The sequence below is a fragment of the Oncorhynchus kisutch genome, linkage group LG3 (genome assembly GCF_002021735.2).
Source record: "Oncorhynchus kisutch isolate 150728-3 linkage group LG3, Okis_V2, whole genome shotgun sequence".
Classification (NCBI taxonomy): Eukaryota; Metazoa; Chordata; class Actinopteri; order Salmoniformes; family Salmonidae; genus Oncorhynchus; species Oncorhynchus kisutch.
The window spans coordinates 33188666-33208702 of record NC_034176.2 but is presented as its reverse complement, the minus strand read 5'-3'; the positions used below and the strand labels follow the sequence as shown (position 1 = coordinate 33208702).

Sequence of the window (20037 nt, the reverse complement as noted above, 5' to 3'; positions counted from 1 at the left end):
CGGACACACTCCCTAACACACAAAAGAGAGGCTTCTCTCTTTGTCCTCTGATTTTGATGATTCACAGGAGCGGCGACCTGAGGCTGGGGACAGTCTCTGCTTTTCATTCAGAGCTGGAAGACAAAACCTCTTCAGGCCATAAGACTTCATTTACTACTGCTGGAGAGCCAAGGAGCACTTAGCTTAATGTACGGGAGAGCAGAATGATCCTCACACACACACACACGCTCTGACGCACATGGCCATTGGCCACACTCACACACACCATCTTATCACATATTTATTCATATTTCAAAGAATCCTACTTTGGCAAAACATGCCCATACACGTAGGTACACAGCTGCACATTAGCAGCCATTATCTGCAAATCAACAGTTATAGTGGGGGTGGACTTGTGCAAGAGTCTAGTCATAAAGTGCCTTATCTTTGTCCAGACAGCGATTTAGACATTGATGATAATAGTTTTTGCCTAGTGGGAGAGGTAACTGACTTAGCCCCCCCCCCCCTACCTTTGTTATTGGTCAGCTGACCTTTATCCCTCTCTTACACAATTGCCAGGGAGTGTATACTTACATTATATGAACGGAGACAGCGTTTCTATATTTACAGGCACAAGACCAAGAAGCCATCCCCAGTGATTGTATGGGAAAGGAGCATCATGAATGCAAAAGGACACTGGTGTTATTGCTGTCGTGGTGTGATAGATGACTTTAGCCTGAGGGGGATGTCCAATATCGCCAACAGGTAATCAAAACTAATCTGAAAACAGCAGGCAGCTAAGAAAAGCGCCCCCCTGACAATTATCACCATTGTCTTGTATGAGAGATCATCACTGTCGGATTTGAGCAGAAAATCGGTTGATATCATTATGATTGAAGATAGCACATTGTAGTTGTTGTCAGGAGTCTGCAGAAAATCGATTGTAGGCAGCAGCAGCAATTTTGTAGAAAGTTAAGTTACTTTACAGTTTATTACAGTAGTATAACAAATGTAATTATAGGACCAAAATGCTGTACATTGTACATGCATCAGGTAGGCGAAAGGTATAAACAAACGTACTTACTTACTTTGACCCATCGCTCATTTGGGAGCATAGGCCATCCTCTCTATGGCACTCTGTTCTGAGAAGTCTTCTCCAGCTCATTCTATCCACATGGATTATTTTATCTGCCTAATGTATAAACAATTTTTTGTCAACGTACAGAATTAAACAATCAAACGTCAGCCAAAACCCGAATAATACTTTTTTCAATCCGTTTTAACCCCGGACATTATTCTCTAATTTCTCTACTGTCTACTATTTCAAGGTCCTGAATAGTCTCACGTACCTGAGCTAAAATACCAGGGGGAGGAAAGTCAAATGGATTGTGATTATTGTCCTGGAACAGATTGAACCTCTTACAGGCTAGAAGAGGATGTGAGCTGCATCCCATTTCAACACAGGCCCAGGTGCATTTCCTCTATCTCAAATAAAGGTGGCATTTACAAATGGGATCTAGTAATACACAGTAATACACAGTTTAATCTCACCCCTATCAACTGTGGTTTATAACCTCTTTCCACTACAATAATGAATGTTTTGAGAAAGGGCACTGCACTGCCTTTGGTAAGCATTATCTTCTGCGTTAACTCTTTCTCTTGTATGCCTGTAAGGATCAAAACACAGCAATTACCATTGATTTTCATAAGGGACAATATATCAGCTATTCCATGTGTACCATAGGAACAGTGAATAATAGTGATATTGTTTGACCCACCCACACACACTTGCTTACTAGTAGTCCATTGTATCCGATGATGACTTGAGTGTCTTAGTGTGGCTGTAGTCCAATCCCTGAACCACATCGTCTGGAAACAGGGTATACAGTCTCGGATTGGGGGTGGAGGTGCATTTCCGGCTTCATTTCACCTGTCATTGTGGCATTGAGTCTCTTGTGGCGGTTTATTTTCTTTAGTTCATTCCTGTCCCACACACAATGTAAGGATTATTTTATCATGTACCCATGCCTTGTTCTGTTATATCTTACCACTGCAGAAAAGCATACCAAATTAGCAGCTGCTCACTAATGCCATCATAAAGGGCAGGGAAGCTGCTACAGAAAGATCTGGTGACAAAATCATCTTCAAAGAGACATCTGTAAAATGGAAATAGGTCATCTCTGTGAAGCTACTGAATTCTGTCAATCATCAGAACAAAATGCTAAATAATGAAATGAAATGAAATCGTATTTGCGCCGAATGCAACAGGTGTAGACTTTACCGTAAAGTGCTTACTTACAAACCCTTTCCCAACAATGCAGACTTAAAAATTGAGAAAACATTTCTCAATAAAAAAAAGGAAATAGTAACACAAATATATAACAATAATGAGGCTATGTACAAGGAGTACCGACACCGGGTCAATGTGCAGGGATACAAGGTAGTTAAGGTAACTGAGTTAATATGTACATGTAGGTAGGGGTAAAAGTAAATGGACAATCAAGATAGATCATAAACAGAGTAGCAGCAGCGTATGTGAAGAGTGTGAAAAGGGGATGCCTAGTCAGTTACACAACTGAATGCATTCAATCGAAATATGTCTTCCACATTTAACCCAACCCCTCAATCTGAGGTTGTGTGAGTGTGTGTGGTGTCAATATGCATGTGTGTGTGTGTGTCCAGTTTGCAAAGAGCCAGCGCAAGAGAGAAAAGGGGGGGGGGGGGGGAATGCAAATAGTCCATGTAGCCATTTGATTAACTGTTGGCAAACTATTCATTGAAAACGGATCAATGTGGTTTCATTGCATACTTTATCATGTCTTATCAAATTGTTTTCTGGACCATATGTTATAGTGACCTGAAATACACACTTCCTCCTCAGCCAGAGTAACCTATGCTTTGCCACTTAGGGGATCAGTTGTCAAGCACCCTTTTGGACTACTCTTCCTCCTTGGCAGAATAGCCCCGATACTTTGTCAGGTTAATCTCAATGACACCGACACACATGGCATTACAGTGTTTTCCCTCATGCATCTAATTCAAAGAAATGCCACAAGTATCATAACAATGCTGCTAGCATTGTGTATGACAGTGCCATAGCAGCCTTCTCACTGCACATCCAGGTGGTAAGGAGGTCCTAGTCCAAGAGTAACAGACATTTCTGCCATGGCCAAGAGGGACCATATGTCTCTGCTGTCTTGAGTCTGTCCCGCCTCCATTCCAGTCTGCCAGGCCTCTGCAACATATGGGGCTTAATGCTATTAAGCATGAGGTTTATGACCTCAAAGGCGTTTCTGTCTTCGTTTGTACAGGTGAACCTAGCTATGTGTCAGTAGTTTCCCAACTGACAGGCACAACAATGTCAACAGGCAGGTTCTCAGGGTGGTGGTATTCACCAAAGACATATACCTACTTCAGACAGGTAAGTGGGACTGATTGTTTTAATTCATGATTTAACCAAGGCAATGGTCTGCAGGCTACTAAACCAGCCAGTGCTGCTGCCACCACTGCCATGTGCTATAAAAGAAGTATGGACACACACAAGGTGTTTTGCCCTGCTTAATGACAAATGAGAAAGGAGCATTGACAGATCAATTTCAACTGGCAACGCAGCTAACGTTACAGTAGAAGTTGTTTACTAGCTGGAATTAAATATTACAGTAGCCTACCTCTGATCAGCGAATAATACCAGCAGCTAGCAAGCATGGCTCCAGATCTCACTAATTAATTTAGGCAGATAATATGGAGTAAAATCCATTGTCATCAAATAGTCTGTCTCGATACAGCTAGCTAGTATTGTAAACGTATGGCGCTACTACAACTAGCTATTTAGTTATCTAGCTAAATCCAATTGTTACAACATGACACGCAAAAGTACATGACCATCATTTTAGACCACACCGAGTTCAACGTTGTTTCCGTTTACTGTTACCAGAGAAACGCGCTGCCCAATCAAAAGTCGTTTGGTAGGGACCTTCGACTCAGTAACCAATCTAATCCCGCATTGTTGTAAAAATTAGTCAGTTTGAAACACAAACCTAGCGATTTGAACCTGTCAAGATCAACAAGTTGATAACACAAAACAAACGCAAGACGAAGGCAGTTCGATATACTCCAAAGCACCAAGGTAACACTTTTGAAAATGTGGACGTGATAAGACAAAATTAGACAAATTCGTTCCAAAGCTGCATCGTGTGTGTGTGGAAGCGCTAGTTTGCTATTGCTACTGTTAGCTAGCTATGTTTACTACGATAGCTAATTTAGCGAACTGATACGGGTTAACGTTAGCTAAATTAACGCCAGCTAGCTAGCCTAAATGATGTTGATCAAAATGTACATGGTCTGTGCTATCTGGGATCCTAGGGACGTCCCACAGTAAACCTTACCTAACCATTTAAAATGTCAATTTCAATTGGGTAACGTTAGGGCCGTCCCAAGGATAGCACGGACGTAGTGCTAGGGCAAAAAGCAAAACGTGCCCCAGGAGTTTGGGAAACTCTGCCTAACCATAAACCGTACTGTAAGCGTTTAAATTTCAACGGGTAGGGACTTCCCGACAAGGATTCCGAATAGCACGAACCCTGACAATCACCAAACGAGATTTTGTAGGCTGTCCTCGCGAGACTACCCTAACCTTAGCTACCTTTATGTTGGTCCTTCTTCTAGGCTGAATCTTTGAATATAGTACAGTAGTTATGTAGTTGGTTTACATCTCAATGAGCTATGTAGTATTTTTCATCATGCTATCTGACTTCATCAGCAGATGACCATTCCAAGTGCCTTTCCTGTTAAAACAACCAGTTGCATTTTTATGTATCTTTCCTCAGATGTCCTCAGATGAAGGGGATCCGAGCAGTCCAGTTCTGCCAGGGGACTCAGATCAGGGCAGCTCGGTCTCCTCTGAGCTGCAGGTAACAAAGCACTTACTTTTACAGATTTATGGAGATGTGTTCATGAAGAGAAATGCAATTTTTCATGTTTTAAAACTCATCAGTCGACTGTTTTGATGAGGTTGCAATTGAAGTTACCACAGCCACCAAGTCAATATCGTAAAAATCCATGGAAACTAAAATGAGCTTTTTGGCCTTAACCTTAAATTATGGTTAGACATAAAGTAAGCAGTGTGGTTACGGTAAGGGTTAAGGTTTGGTTCAAAATCAGATTTTAAGAAGAAATTGTAGAAATATGTGGGGTTTAGCCATTTATTATGGATCCGCATAGCAGCTACTCTTCCTGGGGTCCAGCAAAATTAAGGCAGTTTATACAATTTTAAAAACATTACAATACACTCACAGATTTCACAACACACTGTGTGCCCTCAGGCCCCTACTCCACCACCACATATGCACTAAATCCATGTGTATGTGTATGTATAGTACGTATATGTTATCGTGTGTATGTATGTGTCTGTGCCTATGCTTGTGTTGCTTCAGAATCCCTGCTGTTCCATATAGTGTTTTTTTTTAAATCTGTTTTTTAAGTCTAATTTTACTGCTTGCATCAGTTACTTGATGTTGAATAGAGTTCCATGTAGTCATGGCTCTATGTAGTATGTATGTATGCATGGGTGTCTGAGCTGTGTGCCAGCAGTTTAGACAGACAGTTGCGCGCATTCAACAACAACAATACATCTCATAAATACAAGTAGTGATGAAGTCAATCTCTCCACTTTGAGCCAGGAGAGATTGACATGCATATTATTAATATTAGCTCTCTGTGTACATCCAAGGGCCAGTTGTGCTGCCCTGTTCTGAGCCAATTGTAATTTTCCTAAGCCCTTTTTTGTTGCACCTGACCACACGACTGAACAGTAGTCAAGGTGTGACAAAACTAGGGCCTGTAGGACCTGCCTTGTTGATAGTGTTGTTAAGAAGGCAGAGCAGCGCTTTACTATGGACATATACATACTTTTGTATCAATATGTTTTGACCATGACAGTTTACAATCCAGGGTTACTCCAAGCAGTTATGTCATCTCAACTTGCACAATTTCCACGATTTAATACAATATTAAGTTGAGGTTTAGTGAATGTTTTGTCCCAAATACAATGCCTTTGGTTTTAGAAATATTTAGGGCTAACTTATTCCTTGCCACCCATTCTGAAACTAACTGCAGCTCTTTAAGTGTTGCAGTAATTTCAGTCGCTGTAGTAGCTGACATGTATAGTGTTGAGTCATCCGCATACATAGGCACTTTGGTTTTACTCAAAGGCAGTGGCATGTCGTTAGTAAAAAATGTAAAAAGCAAGGGGCTTAAACAGCTTCCCTGGGGAATTCCTGATTCTACCTGGATTATGTTTGAGAGGCTTCCATTAAAGAACACCCTCTGTGTTCTGTTAGACAAGTATCTCTTTATCCACATTATAGCACGGGGTGTAAAGCCATAACACATACGTTTTTCCAGCAGCAGACTATGATCGGTAATGTCAAAAGCTGCACTGAAGTCTAACAAGACAGCCCCCACAATCATTTTATCATACATTTCTCTCAGCCAATCATCAGTAATTTGTGTAAGTGCGGTGCTTGTTGAGTGTCCTTCCCTATAAGCGTGCTGAAAGTCTGTTGTCAATTTGTTTACTGGGAAATAGCTTTGTATCTGGTCAAACACCATTTTTCCCAGAAGTTTACTAGGGGTTGGTAACAGGCTGATTGGTCGGCTATTTGAGCCAGTAAAGGGGGCTTTACTATTCTTGGGTAGCGGAAAGACTTTAGCTTTCCTCCAGGCCTGAGGGCACAAGCTCTCTAGTAGGCTTAAATTGAAGATGTGGCAATATCGTCAGTAATTTTCCATCCATTTTCCATGTCAGACCCTGGTGGCTTGTCATTGTTGATAGACAACAAAACATTTTTCACCTTTTTCCACACTGGCTTTACCGATTTCATAATTTGGTCCGATATACTTGGATGTGTAGTGTCAGCGTTTGTGACTGGCATGTCATTCTTAAGTTTGCTTATCTTGCCAACGAAAAAGTAATTAAAGTAGTTGGCAATATCAGTGGGCTTTGTGAATGAGCCATCTCATTCAGTGAATGATGGAGTCGAGTTGGCTTTCTTTCCCATAATTTAATTTAAGGTGCCCCAAAGCTTTTTACTATCATTCTTTATCTAATTTGTCTTTGTTTCGTAGTATAGTTTATTTTTTATTATTTTTTAGTTTAGTCACATGATTTCTTAATTTGCAATACATTTTCCAATCAGTTGGGCTGCCAGACTTATTTTCCATACCTTTTGCCTCATCCCTCTCAATCATAAAGTTTTTAAATTCCTCATTAATCCAAGGATATGTAACAGTTTTTACAGTGAATTTCCCAATGGGTGCGTGCTTGTTAGTAACTGGAATGAGCAATTTCATTAATGTGTCAAGTGCAGCGTCTGGTTGCTCCTCATTACACACCATAGACCAGCAAATATTCTTTACATCATCAACACATGAATCACTACAAAACGTATTGTATGTCCTCTTATACATTATATTAGGCCCAGCCTTTGGAACTTTGGTTTTCCTAGATATGGCTATTATATTGTGATCACTGCATCCGATTGATTTGGATACAGCTTAAGCAAATTTCTGCAGCATTAGTAAACATGTGATCAATACATGTTGATGATTTAATTGCTGTGCTGTTTGTAACTACCCTGGTAGGTTGACTGACAACCTGAACCAGGTTGCAGGCACTGGTTACAGTTTGCAGTTTTTTCTTGAGTGGGCAGCTTGATGATAGCCAGTAAATATTTAAATCACCCAGAAAATATACTTCTCTGTTGATATCATGTACATTATCAAGCATTTCATACATATTATCCAGATACTGACTGTTAGCACTTGGTGGGCTATAGCTGCTTCCCACAAGAATGGGCTTTAGGTGAGGCATATTAACCTATTCCTTCAACAGTACTTTAACATTAGATCGTCTCTAAGCTTTATAGAAATGTGGTTCTGAATATAGACCGCAACACCGCCCCCCGTTGGCATTTCTGTCTTTTCGGTAGATGTTATAACAATGTTACCACTGTATCATCAAAGATATAATCTAATTGAGTTTTAGAGATAGTCAGAATATGAATGTCATCTCTTACAAGCAAGTTATTGACTTCATGGACCTTGTTTCTCAGGCTGCATATGTTAATATGAGCTATTGTTAGCGCTTTTCTGGGTTGCTTGATTGTTTTTAATGCTTTACTGGGAAGCTTATCAGAAGTAGACTTACTCATGTTATTTAAATTGGAGCTGATTGTGCAGGTCACCCTGCACTATGTGGTCTTCCTACTAGGGCACACTGCCTCAGTGCTAACAATGTAACTCTGGTTCATAGGCTCATGATTACTGCTTACAATAGCTGTAGGATAAACAGAAGTATTCGGTGCAATTAGGGGCACATAAATGAAGTGACTTACATTGTGTTTGCCAATGCCCCTAGGATCATGTACATTTGATGCAACATTATGACAACTCATTGTCTCAATGGTAGGGATTAACTGAGCTGGTCTTGGATCATTGAACAGTCATTGTTTCAACGCAGCCTTGAAATGCATGGACAGGAGCCAAGATGATTTGGATGAACTCCTTCATTCCTGTAGAGTATCTTCTATTTCCAGAAGGTATCAAAGTTATCTATACAAGTGACTCCAGCAGAGCTACAGTAGTCTTTTAGGCAGATGTGTAATGCCAGCAGTCTGCTGAATCTTTCACACCTGCTGCCCAACGAAGATACTGGACCTGAAATGATTGACCACTTTTTGGAGTCTTTTAATGTTAAAATCAGTTCTTTAAAATCCATTTTCAAATGTTCCGAACTAGCCCTCCTGACGTCGTTTGACCCCACATGGGCTACGACAGTGTCAGCTCCCAGCATTTGTCGTAGAACTGTCGGAAGCAGCCTTGTGATGTCCTGTACTCGTGTAGCACAGGGTTTTTGCCTTGGGAACCGAAATGTTTCTCACCATAGTGTTGCCTATGATGACAACTGGTGATGTTGAATGGGCTGGTTTCTCAGGCAGCCTCACGGTCGGATGAGGGTGGGAGCTTTGTTGCTGTGTTAACTAGTGATAACCTTTCTACGCAGTAAGCAGAACTTTATTCACACACTTTTTTTATTCACATTTATTTAAATAGGGAAGTCAGTTAAGAACAAATTCTTATTTACAATGATGCATCCCCTGGGTTAACTGCCTTATTCAGGGGCAGAACAACATATTTTTTATACCTTGTCAGCTCGGGGATTCGATCCAGCAACCTTGGTTACGGGCCCAACGCTCTAACCACTAGGCTACCTGCCGCCCCGTTTCAATGTCTCTTCTCATATGATTGACAGGATGAATATGAAGAACTTCTCCGCTACGCAGTGGTCACTCCTAAGTATGACCCACAGCCCGCCACTCAACTGCAGCTTCTAAGTGCCTCACAACTGTCTGCGGATGGACGGAGTTCCCGTGGAAATGATGACGCGGGGTCCCATCGCTCAGCAGGTACAGTGGGCCGCTGCTCACCCACACACTTGTTACACTAAGCCGTTCTGACAGACACACAGCTTGAGGCCCTCCACATTGCTCCCTTCAAATGATCCACTGTCGTAAAGGATTTGGCTTCTCTCCTGCTTTGGGTCTTTCTGTTAAGAAATGCTTCTCTCTCTGTTGGTGTCTTTTAACCCGGGCACACACAGACTCGATTGCACCAAGCCCAACAAGCTGCTGAATGTTCCATGTGTATTTCACAAGTACCGAAACACTTGACATGGAGAGATTAACTGCTTGATGATAGCCAAGACCTGTCCCAAAACACAGACTGAGAGGCATTGACACTACTAGTTAATCATATAACTGAGAATGATATCAGACCGTACCATACAGGAGTGTAGGTGTCTGAGTTACTCTATTTAATATCAGAAGAGCCATTCATTCTCTGTTCCCTGCCACAAGCAAGCTTACACGCAGCTTACACCCAGTCTATCAGTCTTTTCTCCAGACCACGGCATTCTCAGTTGTAGAGCTTAAACTGTCATGGAGTAGTGTACTGGGATGTAAAAAGCAGGCAGGATTTTGTGCGCCTGATTGGTAATGATATGCTGGCATCCTGCCCAAACTGCTCTTTAGAGTACAGACTTTTTTTCTTCTCACTGCAGGGTTTAATTAAGATATTGCCATAAATGCATTCCTGGATGAAGAGCCAGAGTTTTCTTACTTAGTATTCTTACCATCACACGCACTCTCTGTTTCTCTGTCACTGTTTCTCTCTCCGGCTCTCTCTGCCTCTCAGGCTCAGTTTCTGAAGCTGAAGATGGGAGACGCTCTAGCAGGGGAGTGAGGTCAGCACGGGCCTCCCCTTTTATGGTGGAGCCCAGGGCACACTCACACACCTTTGAGGGTAAATACACACAGCCAATACATGCTTTATAACTATAGTCCAATAAAAAGCATTATTATAAAGACCATGAGACAGAACAGGCATGGGATATATATCATTATAGTATACTATTTTGATGCTCCCAGTGCATCAAACATTCTTTGGGACCACTGTGGTTCTTTATCAGGTTTGAGTGCAGAAAATCAACCCAGTCTCTTGACCTCCAGGTAATGAAGAGATGGCTGGCAGGTCATCTGTTGTCTCAGACGCTCACTCAGACAGACTGCCGACGCCGTCGGAGAGCTCCAGACACGGCAGTCCAGACCCCCTGGTCACCGTGGTGACAGAGATGTTTGTCTCTGAGGAGAACCTGAACAAGATGGAGAACATCCTGGACACCTGGAGCGACAAGCTCAAGGTTAGCCTGCCCTGCATCTTTATTGTCTGTCTATTCAATGTCTGGCGATTTTGTTTTAGCTTGGCGAGAATAGATCCTTATGAGGCTGTGTTCTTGGGTTATGTTCTGTTGACCTGATAGACGCGGTAAAGAGGCCAGGGGTACTCGACCAAAACAATGGAAACGCATGGGGATGGGAAGATCCCGAATCTCCTCATTGCACCCCAGCAAAATTAGCGTACATTTAGGCTGTTGTTTATATGTGTATTTCACACTATGTTGAGGTAGAAATCAGAGTATAATGCTTGTATGGATGTCAAACCCAATAATATGTTCATGTCATCGTCACCAATCAACCGCATTGCAGTTTAAAAACACTTGACTACCACCACCGATTTCTCTATTCTAGCTATGCTACCTGCCTATACGAACAGGAGTACGCATTTAGCAGTCATTTCTAAACCTGAAAAGGGACTACTTCTAAATGTTATGCAGTCGAAAACAGCCAAATAAATCCAAATCTGACTTTAGTAACCACACACACGTAACAGCCTGTTACGATGCATCAATCATGACGGATTTGACCAATATCCACTTTCTTAGATCAGATTTGTTGAATGTGCGCCAATCTGGCGTCCCTCTTCTATCCCTCACGGTCTGCGTTCCATTGACCTCGTTACCGCATCTACAGCGCTTATCACATTTCGCTTTCAGTGATGTGTTTCCTAAATGATCATCTGATTCTTGATTTGTCATTTGTGATTCAGTATCTCTATTGTGCTGTTGAAGTGGACTGCTATGTTTCTTTGTTAACCCATTCCATCCCTGTCTCTCCATCCCAGGCCAACGTGCTGATGGAGCTGAGGAAGTGGAAGCTGGCCTTCATGGAGCAGCACAAGCTGGAGGTGAGGAAGGAGAGGGAGAAGCATGCTGCCTGTATAGCAGGCCTCACTGCAGAGATGGACAGCCTGAAGGAACTGCTCCACACCTATGAGACCTCCAACCAGAGGAAGGACGAGGTACGCAGTCTACACATATCATACCACACACACCTCCGCACCACACACCCGCTACTGGTAGGGTCTTACCTATGTAAAGACAAGCCATACAGTTCTCTTCAACAGTGTTGGTGTTTTATGATGAATTGAATGTGTGAGGCATCGTGTGTGTGTGTGTGACGTGTATTGTTTTTCTTGTAGGTGATAGTGAACCTGAGCCAGGCTGTGGACAGACAGAGGGAGAGGCTGGAGCTGATGAGGACCTTCACCCACTGGAGACTGCAGCACAGCGAAGCCAGGGAGCAGGTGAGAGACCGGGGGGAGAGGGGTCTCCCTCAGAGGGCTAGGGTGTGGTTGAGATGGGGAACAGTGGGTACGGGACACACGTATACGGCGCACTGCATCTGTTTTTTAAATGACAGTTCACCCCTTTAACCAAGGAATGAGTTGCACATGTCTATTCTGTGAAATGAATGTCATAACATTCTTAGGGGAAGTGTACATTTTAAGTGCTGACAGTACTCCAGCAGGGTTATGCAAATCCTGAATCTCTGCATGATTAACCGACACATGCATTACCATGTCGCATCACATTGAACATGCATACATTACGTTTTCACACTTAGATTTTCCACTTGTGATTTTTTAAATTACATGTAGTATTATTGGTCCGGTGCCTGATATTCATGGGTTAAATAAGTGATATTTGCATCCATGTGACAGTATTTAATACCTAGTTTTTCACTAAATATCTGAAGTGTCGGTTTGATTCCTGTGTGTAGCAGATTCTTCCTAAACGTTCCCTCCCCCTGTCCCCCGTGTCCCTTCCCCTCCCCTCCCCTCCCTCTCCCCAGGCCCACAGTGCCCGGCTGGCAGAGCAGCACTACCGTCTGCAGCTGAAGAGGAAGGTGTGGGCAGGCTGGCACAACCTGGTCGAGGGGAGCTGGAAGGAGAAGGTGGAGAAGGCGTGCCGTGCCCGGGCAGAGGAGGTCTGTGTGCGCCTGTCAGCTGGCTATGAGGACAAGATGGCAGAGGTAGGGAGGAGCTACACACACACATCCACACACAGAGGTTGCTACATAGAGTAGGCCTATACAGTTCCAACCATAGAATTACATATGATCTCTGGTTCCAGCACTCTGAAATGGTGTTCTGTCCTTAAAGAAGAAGACCGTTTCACATGAGCACAGAACAGAAGCTAACTACACAACTGAGAAACTGAGGAAACATTGTCTTACAGAAATAGTGTCATTCACCATACTGTATAGTTCTGCAGGTCTGGAACCTTTCAGCTTTTTACATGGCAAATATACCTTTTTAAAGGTTTTTCTGTAAGTCGGGCTATGTGAAGAGATTTTGAATAATGTTGATGTATAATTGCTGCACTATAGTAGTGAGTGAGCCTAGTTGATGGAGGCTGCAGTTAGAGCCCAGTGAAAGAGAGGAGCAAGAGCAGGAAGTGGGCCTAGCACACAGAGAGAGAGAGAGAGAGGGAGAGCGAGATGTTTATTAGAGAGGGAGAGAGAGAGAGAGAGAGGGAGAGAGAGATGGTTATTAGAGAGGGAGAGAGAGAGAGATGGTTATTAGGGAGGGAGAGAGAGGGAGAGAGAGATGGTTATTAGAGAGGGATAGAGGGAGGGAGAGAGGGATAGAGGGAGGGAGAGAGATGGTTATTAGAGAGGGATAGATGGAGGGAGGGAGAGAGGGATAGAGGGAGGGAGAGAGATGGTTATTAGAGAGGGATAGAGGGAGGGAGAGAGGGATAGAGGGAGGGAGAGAGATGGTTATTAGAGAGGGATAGATGGAGGGAGGGATAGAGGGAGGGAGAGAGATGGTTATTAGAGAGGGATAGATAGATGGAGGGAGGGAGGGAGAGAGGGAGGGATAGAGGGAGAGAGAGAGGGATAGAGGGAGGGAGAGAGAGATGGTTATTAGAAAGGGATAGAGGGAGGGAGAGAGAGAGGGATAGAGGGAGGGATAGAGATGGTTATTAGAGAGGGAGGGAGGGAGAGAGAGATGGTTATTAGAGAGGGATAGAGGGAGGGAGGGAGAGAGAGGGATAGAGGGAGAGAGAGATGGTTATTAGAGAGGGATAGATGGAGGGAGGGAGAGAGGGATAGAGGGAGGGAGAGAGATGGTTATTAGAGAGGGATAGATAGATGGAGGGAGGGAGAGAGGGAGAGAGAGAGGGATAGAGGGAGGGAGAGAGATGGTTATTAGAAAGGGATAGAGGGAGGGAGAGAGAGAGGGATAGAGGGAGGGAGAGAAATGGTTATTAGAGAGGGAGGGAGGGAGAGATGGTTATTAGAGAGGGATAGAGGGAGGGAGGGAGAGAGAGGGATAGAGGGAGAGAGAGATGGTTATTAGAGAGGGATAGAGAGAGAGAGGGATAGAGGGAGGGAGGGAGAGAGAGGGATAGAGGGAGGGAGAGAGAGATGGTTATTACAGCGAGAGCGAGGAATTGCAGCATGGAGTAGGTGGTCAGTTCAGAGTTAAGGAAATGAAACAAGCTTCCCTTCAACCTCATTCCTCAGTTACAATCGAGCCAGTCCTCTTATTTATGTTTTCCCCAATGTGGCCTTTGCATTTTAATTACAGTATAGTTAACAATGATGATACATTAATGAATCCCTCTCTCTCCTTCTCCCCCCCCTCTCTCTTTCACCCCCTCCTTCATCTCTCTCCTTCCTCTCCCTCTGTGTAGCACGTGGAAGCGCTGGATGCTGCCCAGGCTGAGATCCAGAGGCTGCACTCCGAGAGGGAGCGTTATGAGGAGTCCATGAAGAAGGCCTTTATGAGGGGCGTGTGTGCCCTCAACATGGAGGCTCTCAGCATGTTCCACACTGGGGAGGGACGAGCGGAGCACGACCTGCACGGTTAGTAACACCCGCACACACACACGGCTCTGTCAAGAAACCCCTCTGTTCCTGACACTTTAATTGTGTTAAAAGATTGTTAAAAGAAGTGTATTATACTAGGAATGGGCATGAGTAATCTAGTACTCGAACGGACGTCAAAACTTTTCAAGTGCTGTGAAACTATTTAGTGGAATGTGCTTTGTGGCTGCCAGAACGGGCAAGTGAAATGTTCTCCCAAATGTTTTGGATTCTAGTGTTCCATTTGTGGATGTGCATTTCTTTGTTTTTTTAAACAAGCCGAGCATCAGTCTTCTCCCTAAATTCCCTTTCCCCTCTGTCTCTCATTCACTCAAATGCATTCCACCACTCCCTCTACACACAGGTGCAGAGTGCACACACACAAGCTCCCATTAGACCTACAGAAATAAATGATTACAAAAACATATCTAACTGATGGGATACACAAGATACATTCCTTGACAAGTGACAACATGTTATCACAAATGTAAAATGGACTGGTTGATTGAATTAGGAAAATATGTGTTCCAACAACGAGCTGCAGTTTTAGAATTATTCCATGAATAGAATTGCGTCCCGTCTATTTTCCACTGAGGCTACTTTGCGAACTGCTAGTGCTATATAACCCCCCCCCCCCCCTCTCATAAACATAGGCAGGTTCCACATTGAAAATATGCAAAAACATTAGTTTGATAAAGACCAAGAGGGTATTTTCATTAGAATCATTAAGCCTCGGGCCAACTCATCAAACAGATGTCTGGGACATAATTCATCAGCATACAGTGTTCAATGTGGAGATGGTAACCCAAAGAACAGGCATAATAAACTAAATAGAACATCTGTATATCGAAAAGAAAACAGATTTTGGTTGATAACACCCCAAAAATGTTTCAAGTCTTTCAATTGATCAAATTGAGCCCCGTTACAAATGATCAATCTTTGAGACCAACTTTTCCAGACTCGAAATGCGCATAACTTCGTACTAGCAACTTTTTTCATTTGGAAAAATATTCAGTTATATATCTTAAAAATCTCAAATTTGGACCCATCAGACCAAAGGACAGATTTCTACAGATCTAATGTCCATTTCTCGTGTTTCTTGGCCCAAGCAAGTCTCTACTTCTTATTGATGTCCTTTAGTAGTGGTTTCTTTGCAGCAATTCCACCATGAAGGCCTGATCCACGCAGTCTCCTCTGAACAGTTGATGTTGAGATGTGTCTGTTACTTGAACTATTTGAAGCATTTATTTGGACTGCTGTTTTCTGAGGCTGGTAACTCTAATGAACTTATCCTCTGCAGCAGAGGTAACTCTGGATCTTCCTTTATTGTGTGGCGGCTCTCATGAGAGCCAGAGCCAGTTTCATCATAGCGCTTGATGTTTTTTTGCGAATTGACTGACCTTCATGTCTTAAAGTAATGATGGACTGTCATTTCTCTTTGCTTATTTGAGCTGTTCTTGACATAATATGGACTTGGTCTTTTACCAAATAGGGCTATCTTCTGTATACCACCCCTACCTTGTCACAATCTAACTGATTGGCTCAAATGTATTAAGAAGGAAAGAAATTCCACACCTGTTAATTTAAATGCATTCCAGGTGACTACATCATGAAGCTGGTTGAGAGAATGCCAAGATTGTGCAAAGCTGTCATCAAGGCAAAGGGTGGCTACTTTGAAGAATCTCAAATAAAAAATATTTTGATTTAAAACTTTGTTACTACATGATTCCATATGTTATTTCATAGTTTTGATGTCTTCACTATTATTCTACAATGTAGAAAATAGTAAAAAATTAAGAAAAACCCTTGAATGAGTAGGTGTGTCCAAACTTTTGACTGGTACTAATATATTTATATTAGATCTGTAATGGTTATGATTTAATTAGGCATTGTTGCGCACTGTTGGCATATAAACAGTGTGGGCATTGTGTTGTAAAAATATATATCTTACTCGAACAGTCCAAAAATGTCTAATGCCCACCCCTATATTATACTACCTCCCCAGTTGTATCTGATCAAGCCACGCATTCAGTTTATTAGTCTATTTCCTAGGCTCTGTTACCCTAAAACACAGACACTGTTTCTGCAGTGTGACACTTTGGCTCCTTGCGTGATGATGGTAAATCTTTGGAAATGCTGACGGCGTGGTGCTCTGTGGAGGTTGTAACCTTGGTGTGGCAGTCGTCGTCCGCAAATGCATGTATGACAGTTTAGAGATTCAGCTCGAACTTAGAGTGGTTCTAGTTTCAACACATACATTTATCTGTGTCTGATTTGAGTTTTGTCTTTTTTTTTTGGGGGGGGGGGGGTAAATCTAATTCAAATGTTCTCATCAGAATAATCTGGAATGTCATACAGTAATTTGTCTCTTGTTTTATAATTGACAGGGCTCTGTGTCTGCAAATGACAGAATGTGATTTATGTTGGTCACATTTGATTATACTGGGCTTATTTGATTATCAGCTTTCACATGTCCAATCATGAAGCTGGTCTCGCTTCAGGACTTAAGCCTGTGTACAGATGATTATATGACTGCTCTTATTGGTCTTCCCTCCATAGATGCTCCGCCCCCTCGGGATGATCCTGGCACCGGCTCATTGGCCCATCTCCAGCAAAGGCCTGCCTCCTCCACTCGGTTCAGCCCGGTCCACTTTGACCCCCCTGTACCACCGTCCCAGAGTGACACAGAGGAGACAGTGAGATGCTGACACACACACACACCCTGGTTACAGTCCATAAATGCAATGGCAATCACTACTACTATGGATCAGGTTCCACCATCATTAAACATCATATTGTCATATAATTTGCTGCAGTTGTATATATTCTTTCTCAAGACTAACATTTTCTCACTAAAAGTATTTTATAATTGCCACTACACAATGTTCAGTCACAGCCTGTCTTGAGATAATGGTTTATGACTGCTGACTCCTCAAACACACACCAGGCCTCTGTGTGATACATTGGATAGGCCTGTTATATTTACAGGGCATCAGTTTGTCTAATTTCTTCATCTCCTTTCCTGTGTATGGGCTTCTACCTGCACTCTTAATATCTGCCCACTCACTCTCTCCGTCAGGTGGGTTCCAATGTCCCAGCCTCCAGAGTTGAGCTGTTCCCCTCCAGCACAGTGGTCCACAGCACCCTACCACCAGGGGGCACTGCAAGCTCCCACAGACAGGTTAGTAGTAGCATTGATTATGGTCTATGGCACTGGGAGCTTCTTATGGCCATGTCCCGATTCTATACCCCCACTCATAAAGTGTGCACTTGCACACTTCCTGTCATGGATCTACAATCGTTGCATTGGATTGGTGTAATCATTGACTAGAGGGAGTTTTAACCAATCTGAAATCCATGATGGGAAGTGTTTGAGAAAAGGGTGTTAGCCGCTGTCTCTGGTTACTGTGACCTTTTCCTCACCATTTATCAAAAAGTGAAAGGTCACGCGTATTTGTTGACTGTTCCTTAATGATCATCATTTGTATCAGGTCAGTACACGGGTGATCACATCGGGTCAACAGAAAGCCTCCAAAACCGTGACCGCTCGCATCACGGCACGCGCCGATCTCCGCGCTCCCAGCTCCGTACGTGCTCCCAGCAACCTCCAGGTCATGGGTGTGGCTCCTCCAATGAGCTCTGTCATCGTGGAGCGCCATCACCCCGTCACACAGGTACACCATCATCACCAAGCATGTCTATTTTACGATGAACCAAAATCACCAGACAAGTTGATTTATGATCTGTAGAAACACGCACCTTTGCTGAACAAACCTCAACCTGTCTCACTTATCGCTCTCTTTCTCTCTCCTAGCTCACGGTGGGTCAGGCCACCGCAGCTAAGTTCCCCCGCTCCTCCTCTCAGCAGGGCCAGGGACCCTACAGCAGCAAGAGTTCCTCCAGAACACACTCAGCCTACCACGTACACTCTATCAAAGTGGTAGAGTAAACACACACACTCAACAATATCACCTATGGTTATATGCAAATACAAGTAGTCTTCCCGTACATGACTTGGTCATGTACACAAATGAATATTCCCAAATATTCTACACATACGTAACCACACACACACACACACGTTCACTACTATGAGAGAACTATGAAGGACCTGAACCATTTCAGTGAGAACTAAGTTTAGGATTACAGAAAATAATTTTTCAAATGCAATCAATAAACATGATAACACTCTGGAATGGAAGGTAGAATGGTGACGGATGGAATTGCCTTGTCTTTTCAGAGCATTTGGATAATGACTTTTTCACTAGTTTTACTTCTTATTGTCAATGACTGTTTTTGTATTTTCTTCTGGTTTTTTATTTGTTGTTTTTAAATGATGGAAAGTCAGTCTCTTGACTGTTGTGTGAAATCGCGTATTTGAAATAATATTGTGTTGAGAACAACACTTGTGGTCAGGTTTTCAGGACTGTATCAAGGCCATATGTTCATGTTTTGGTCAAAATCTGCACTATAAACTTTTACGGTAAATTCTTGAACATGAATAAAACATGAATTGCAAATATTCTCAGAATAATAAACCATTCCCTAATTAGATGTACAGTTGAAGTCAGAAGTTTACATATACCTTAGCCAAATACATTTGAACTCAGTTTTTCACAATTCCTGAAATTTAACCGTCGTAGAAATTCCCTGTCTTAGGTCAGTTATGATCACCACTTTATTGTAAGAATGTGAAATGTCAGAATAACAGTAAAGAGTGATTTATTTCAGCTTTTATTTCTTTCATCACATTCCCAGTGGGTCAGAAGTGTACATACTCAATTAGAATTTCGTAGCATGGCCTTTAAATTGTTTAACTAGGGACAAACATTTCATGTAGCCTTCCACACGCTCCCACTGTGAATTTTGTCCCATTCCTCCTGACAGAGCTGGTGTAACTGAGTCAGGTTTGTAGGCCTCCTTGCTCGCCTACACTTTTTCAGTTCTGCCCACAAATTGTCTATAGGATTGAGATCAGGGCTTTGTGAAGGCCACTCCAATACCTTGACTTTGTTGTCCTTAAGCCATTTTACCACAACTTTGGAAGTATGCTTGGGGTCATTGTCCATTTGGAAGACCCATTTGCGACCAAGCTTTAACTTCCTGACTGATGTCTTGATATGTTGCTTTAACTGGATGTTCAATTTATCCACATACTTTTCCTACCTCATGATGCCATCTATTTTGTGAAGTGCACCAGTCCCTCCTGCAGCAAAGCACCCTCACAACATGATGCTGCCACCCCCGTGCTTCACAGTTGGGATGGTATTCTTCGGCTTGCAAGCCTCCCCCTTTTTCCTCCATTATGGCCAAACAGTTCTATTTTTGTTTCATCAGACCAGAGGACATTTCTCCAAAAAGTACGATCTTTGTCCACCCCCATGTGCAATTGCAAATCATAGTCTGGATTTTTTATGCCGGTTTTGTAGCAGAGGCTTCTTCCTTGCTG

General features: G+C 42.8%; 1 protein-coding gene across 3 annotated transcripts; it reads left to right on the top strand.

The window, feature by feature from the left end:
* Positions 1–606: 606 nt before the first annotated feature.
* Positions 607–19142, top strand: poc5 (POC5 centriolar protein homolog (Chlamydomonas)). 3 transcript variants are annotated; one of them, XM_031804555.1, is made up of 13 exons: positions 607–744; positions 4806–4889; positions 9290–9443; positions 10231–10338; positions 10545–10735; positions 11557–11733; positions 11914–12018; positions 12567–12746; positions 14417–14588; positions 17148–17284; positions 17668–17769; positions 18080–18262; positions 18403–19142. In XM_031804555.1, exons 2-13 carry the CDS (start codon positions 4806–4808, stop codon positions 18535–18537), a joined length of 1728 nt encoding a protein of 575 aa, XP_031660415.1. In that variant the 5' UTR covers positions 607–744; the 3' UTR covers positions 18538–19142. The 3 variants fall into 3 exon arrangements, with proteins under 3 accessions (XP_031660415.1, XP_031660407.1, XP_020328921.1); XM_031804547.1 differs by lacking the exon at positions 607–744 and adding an exon at positions 2767–3400; XM_020473332.2 differs by lacking the exon at positions 607–744 and adding an exon at positions 3468–4105.
* The last annotated feature ends 895 nt before the right edge of the window (positions 19143–20037 follow it).

Bases quoted from the DNA above. Each gene is read 5' to 3' on its own strand.
- poc5 (XM_031804547.1), top strand. From the start codon at position 3,224: ATGGGGCTTAATGCTATTAAGCATGAGGTTTATGACCTCAAAGGCGTT. The intron at 11,734-11,913 runs GTACGCAGTCTA...TTTTTCTTGTAG, and splicing joins CCAACCAGAGGAAGGACGAG to GTGATAGTGAACCTGAGCCA. The intron at 17,770-18,079 runs GTTAGTAGTAGC...CATTTGTATCAG, and splicing joins CTGCAAGCTCCCACAGACAG to GTCAGTACACGGGTGATCAC.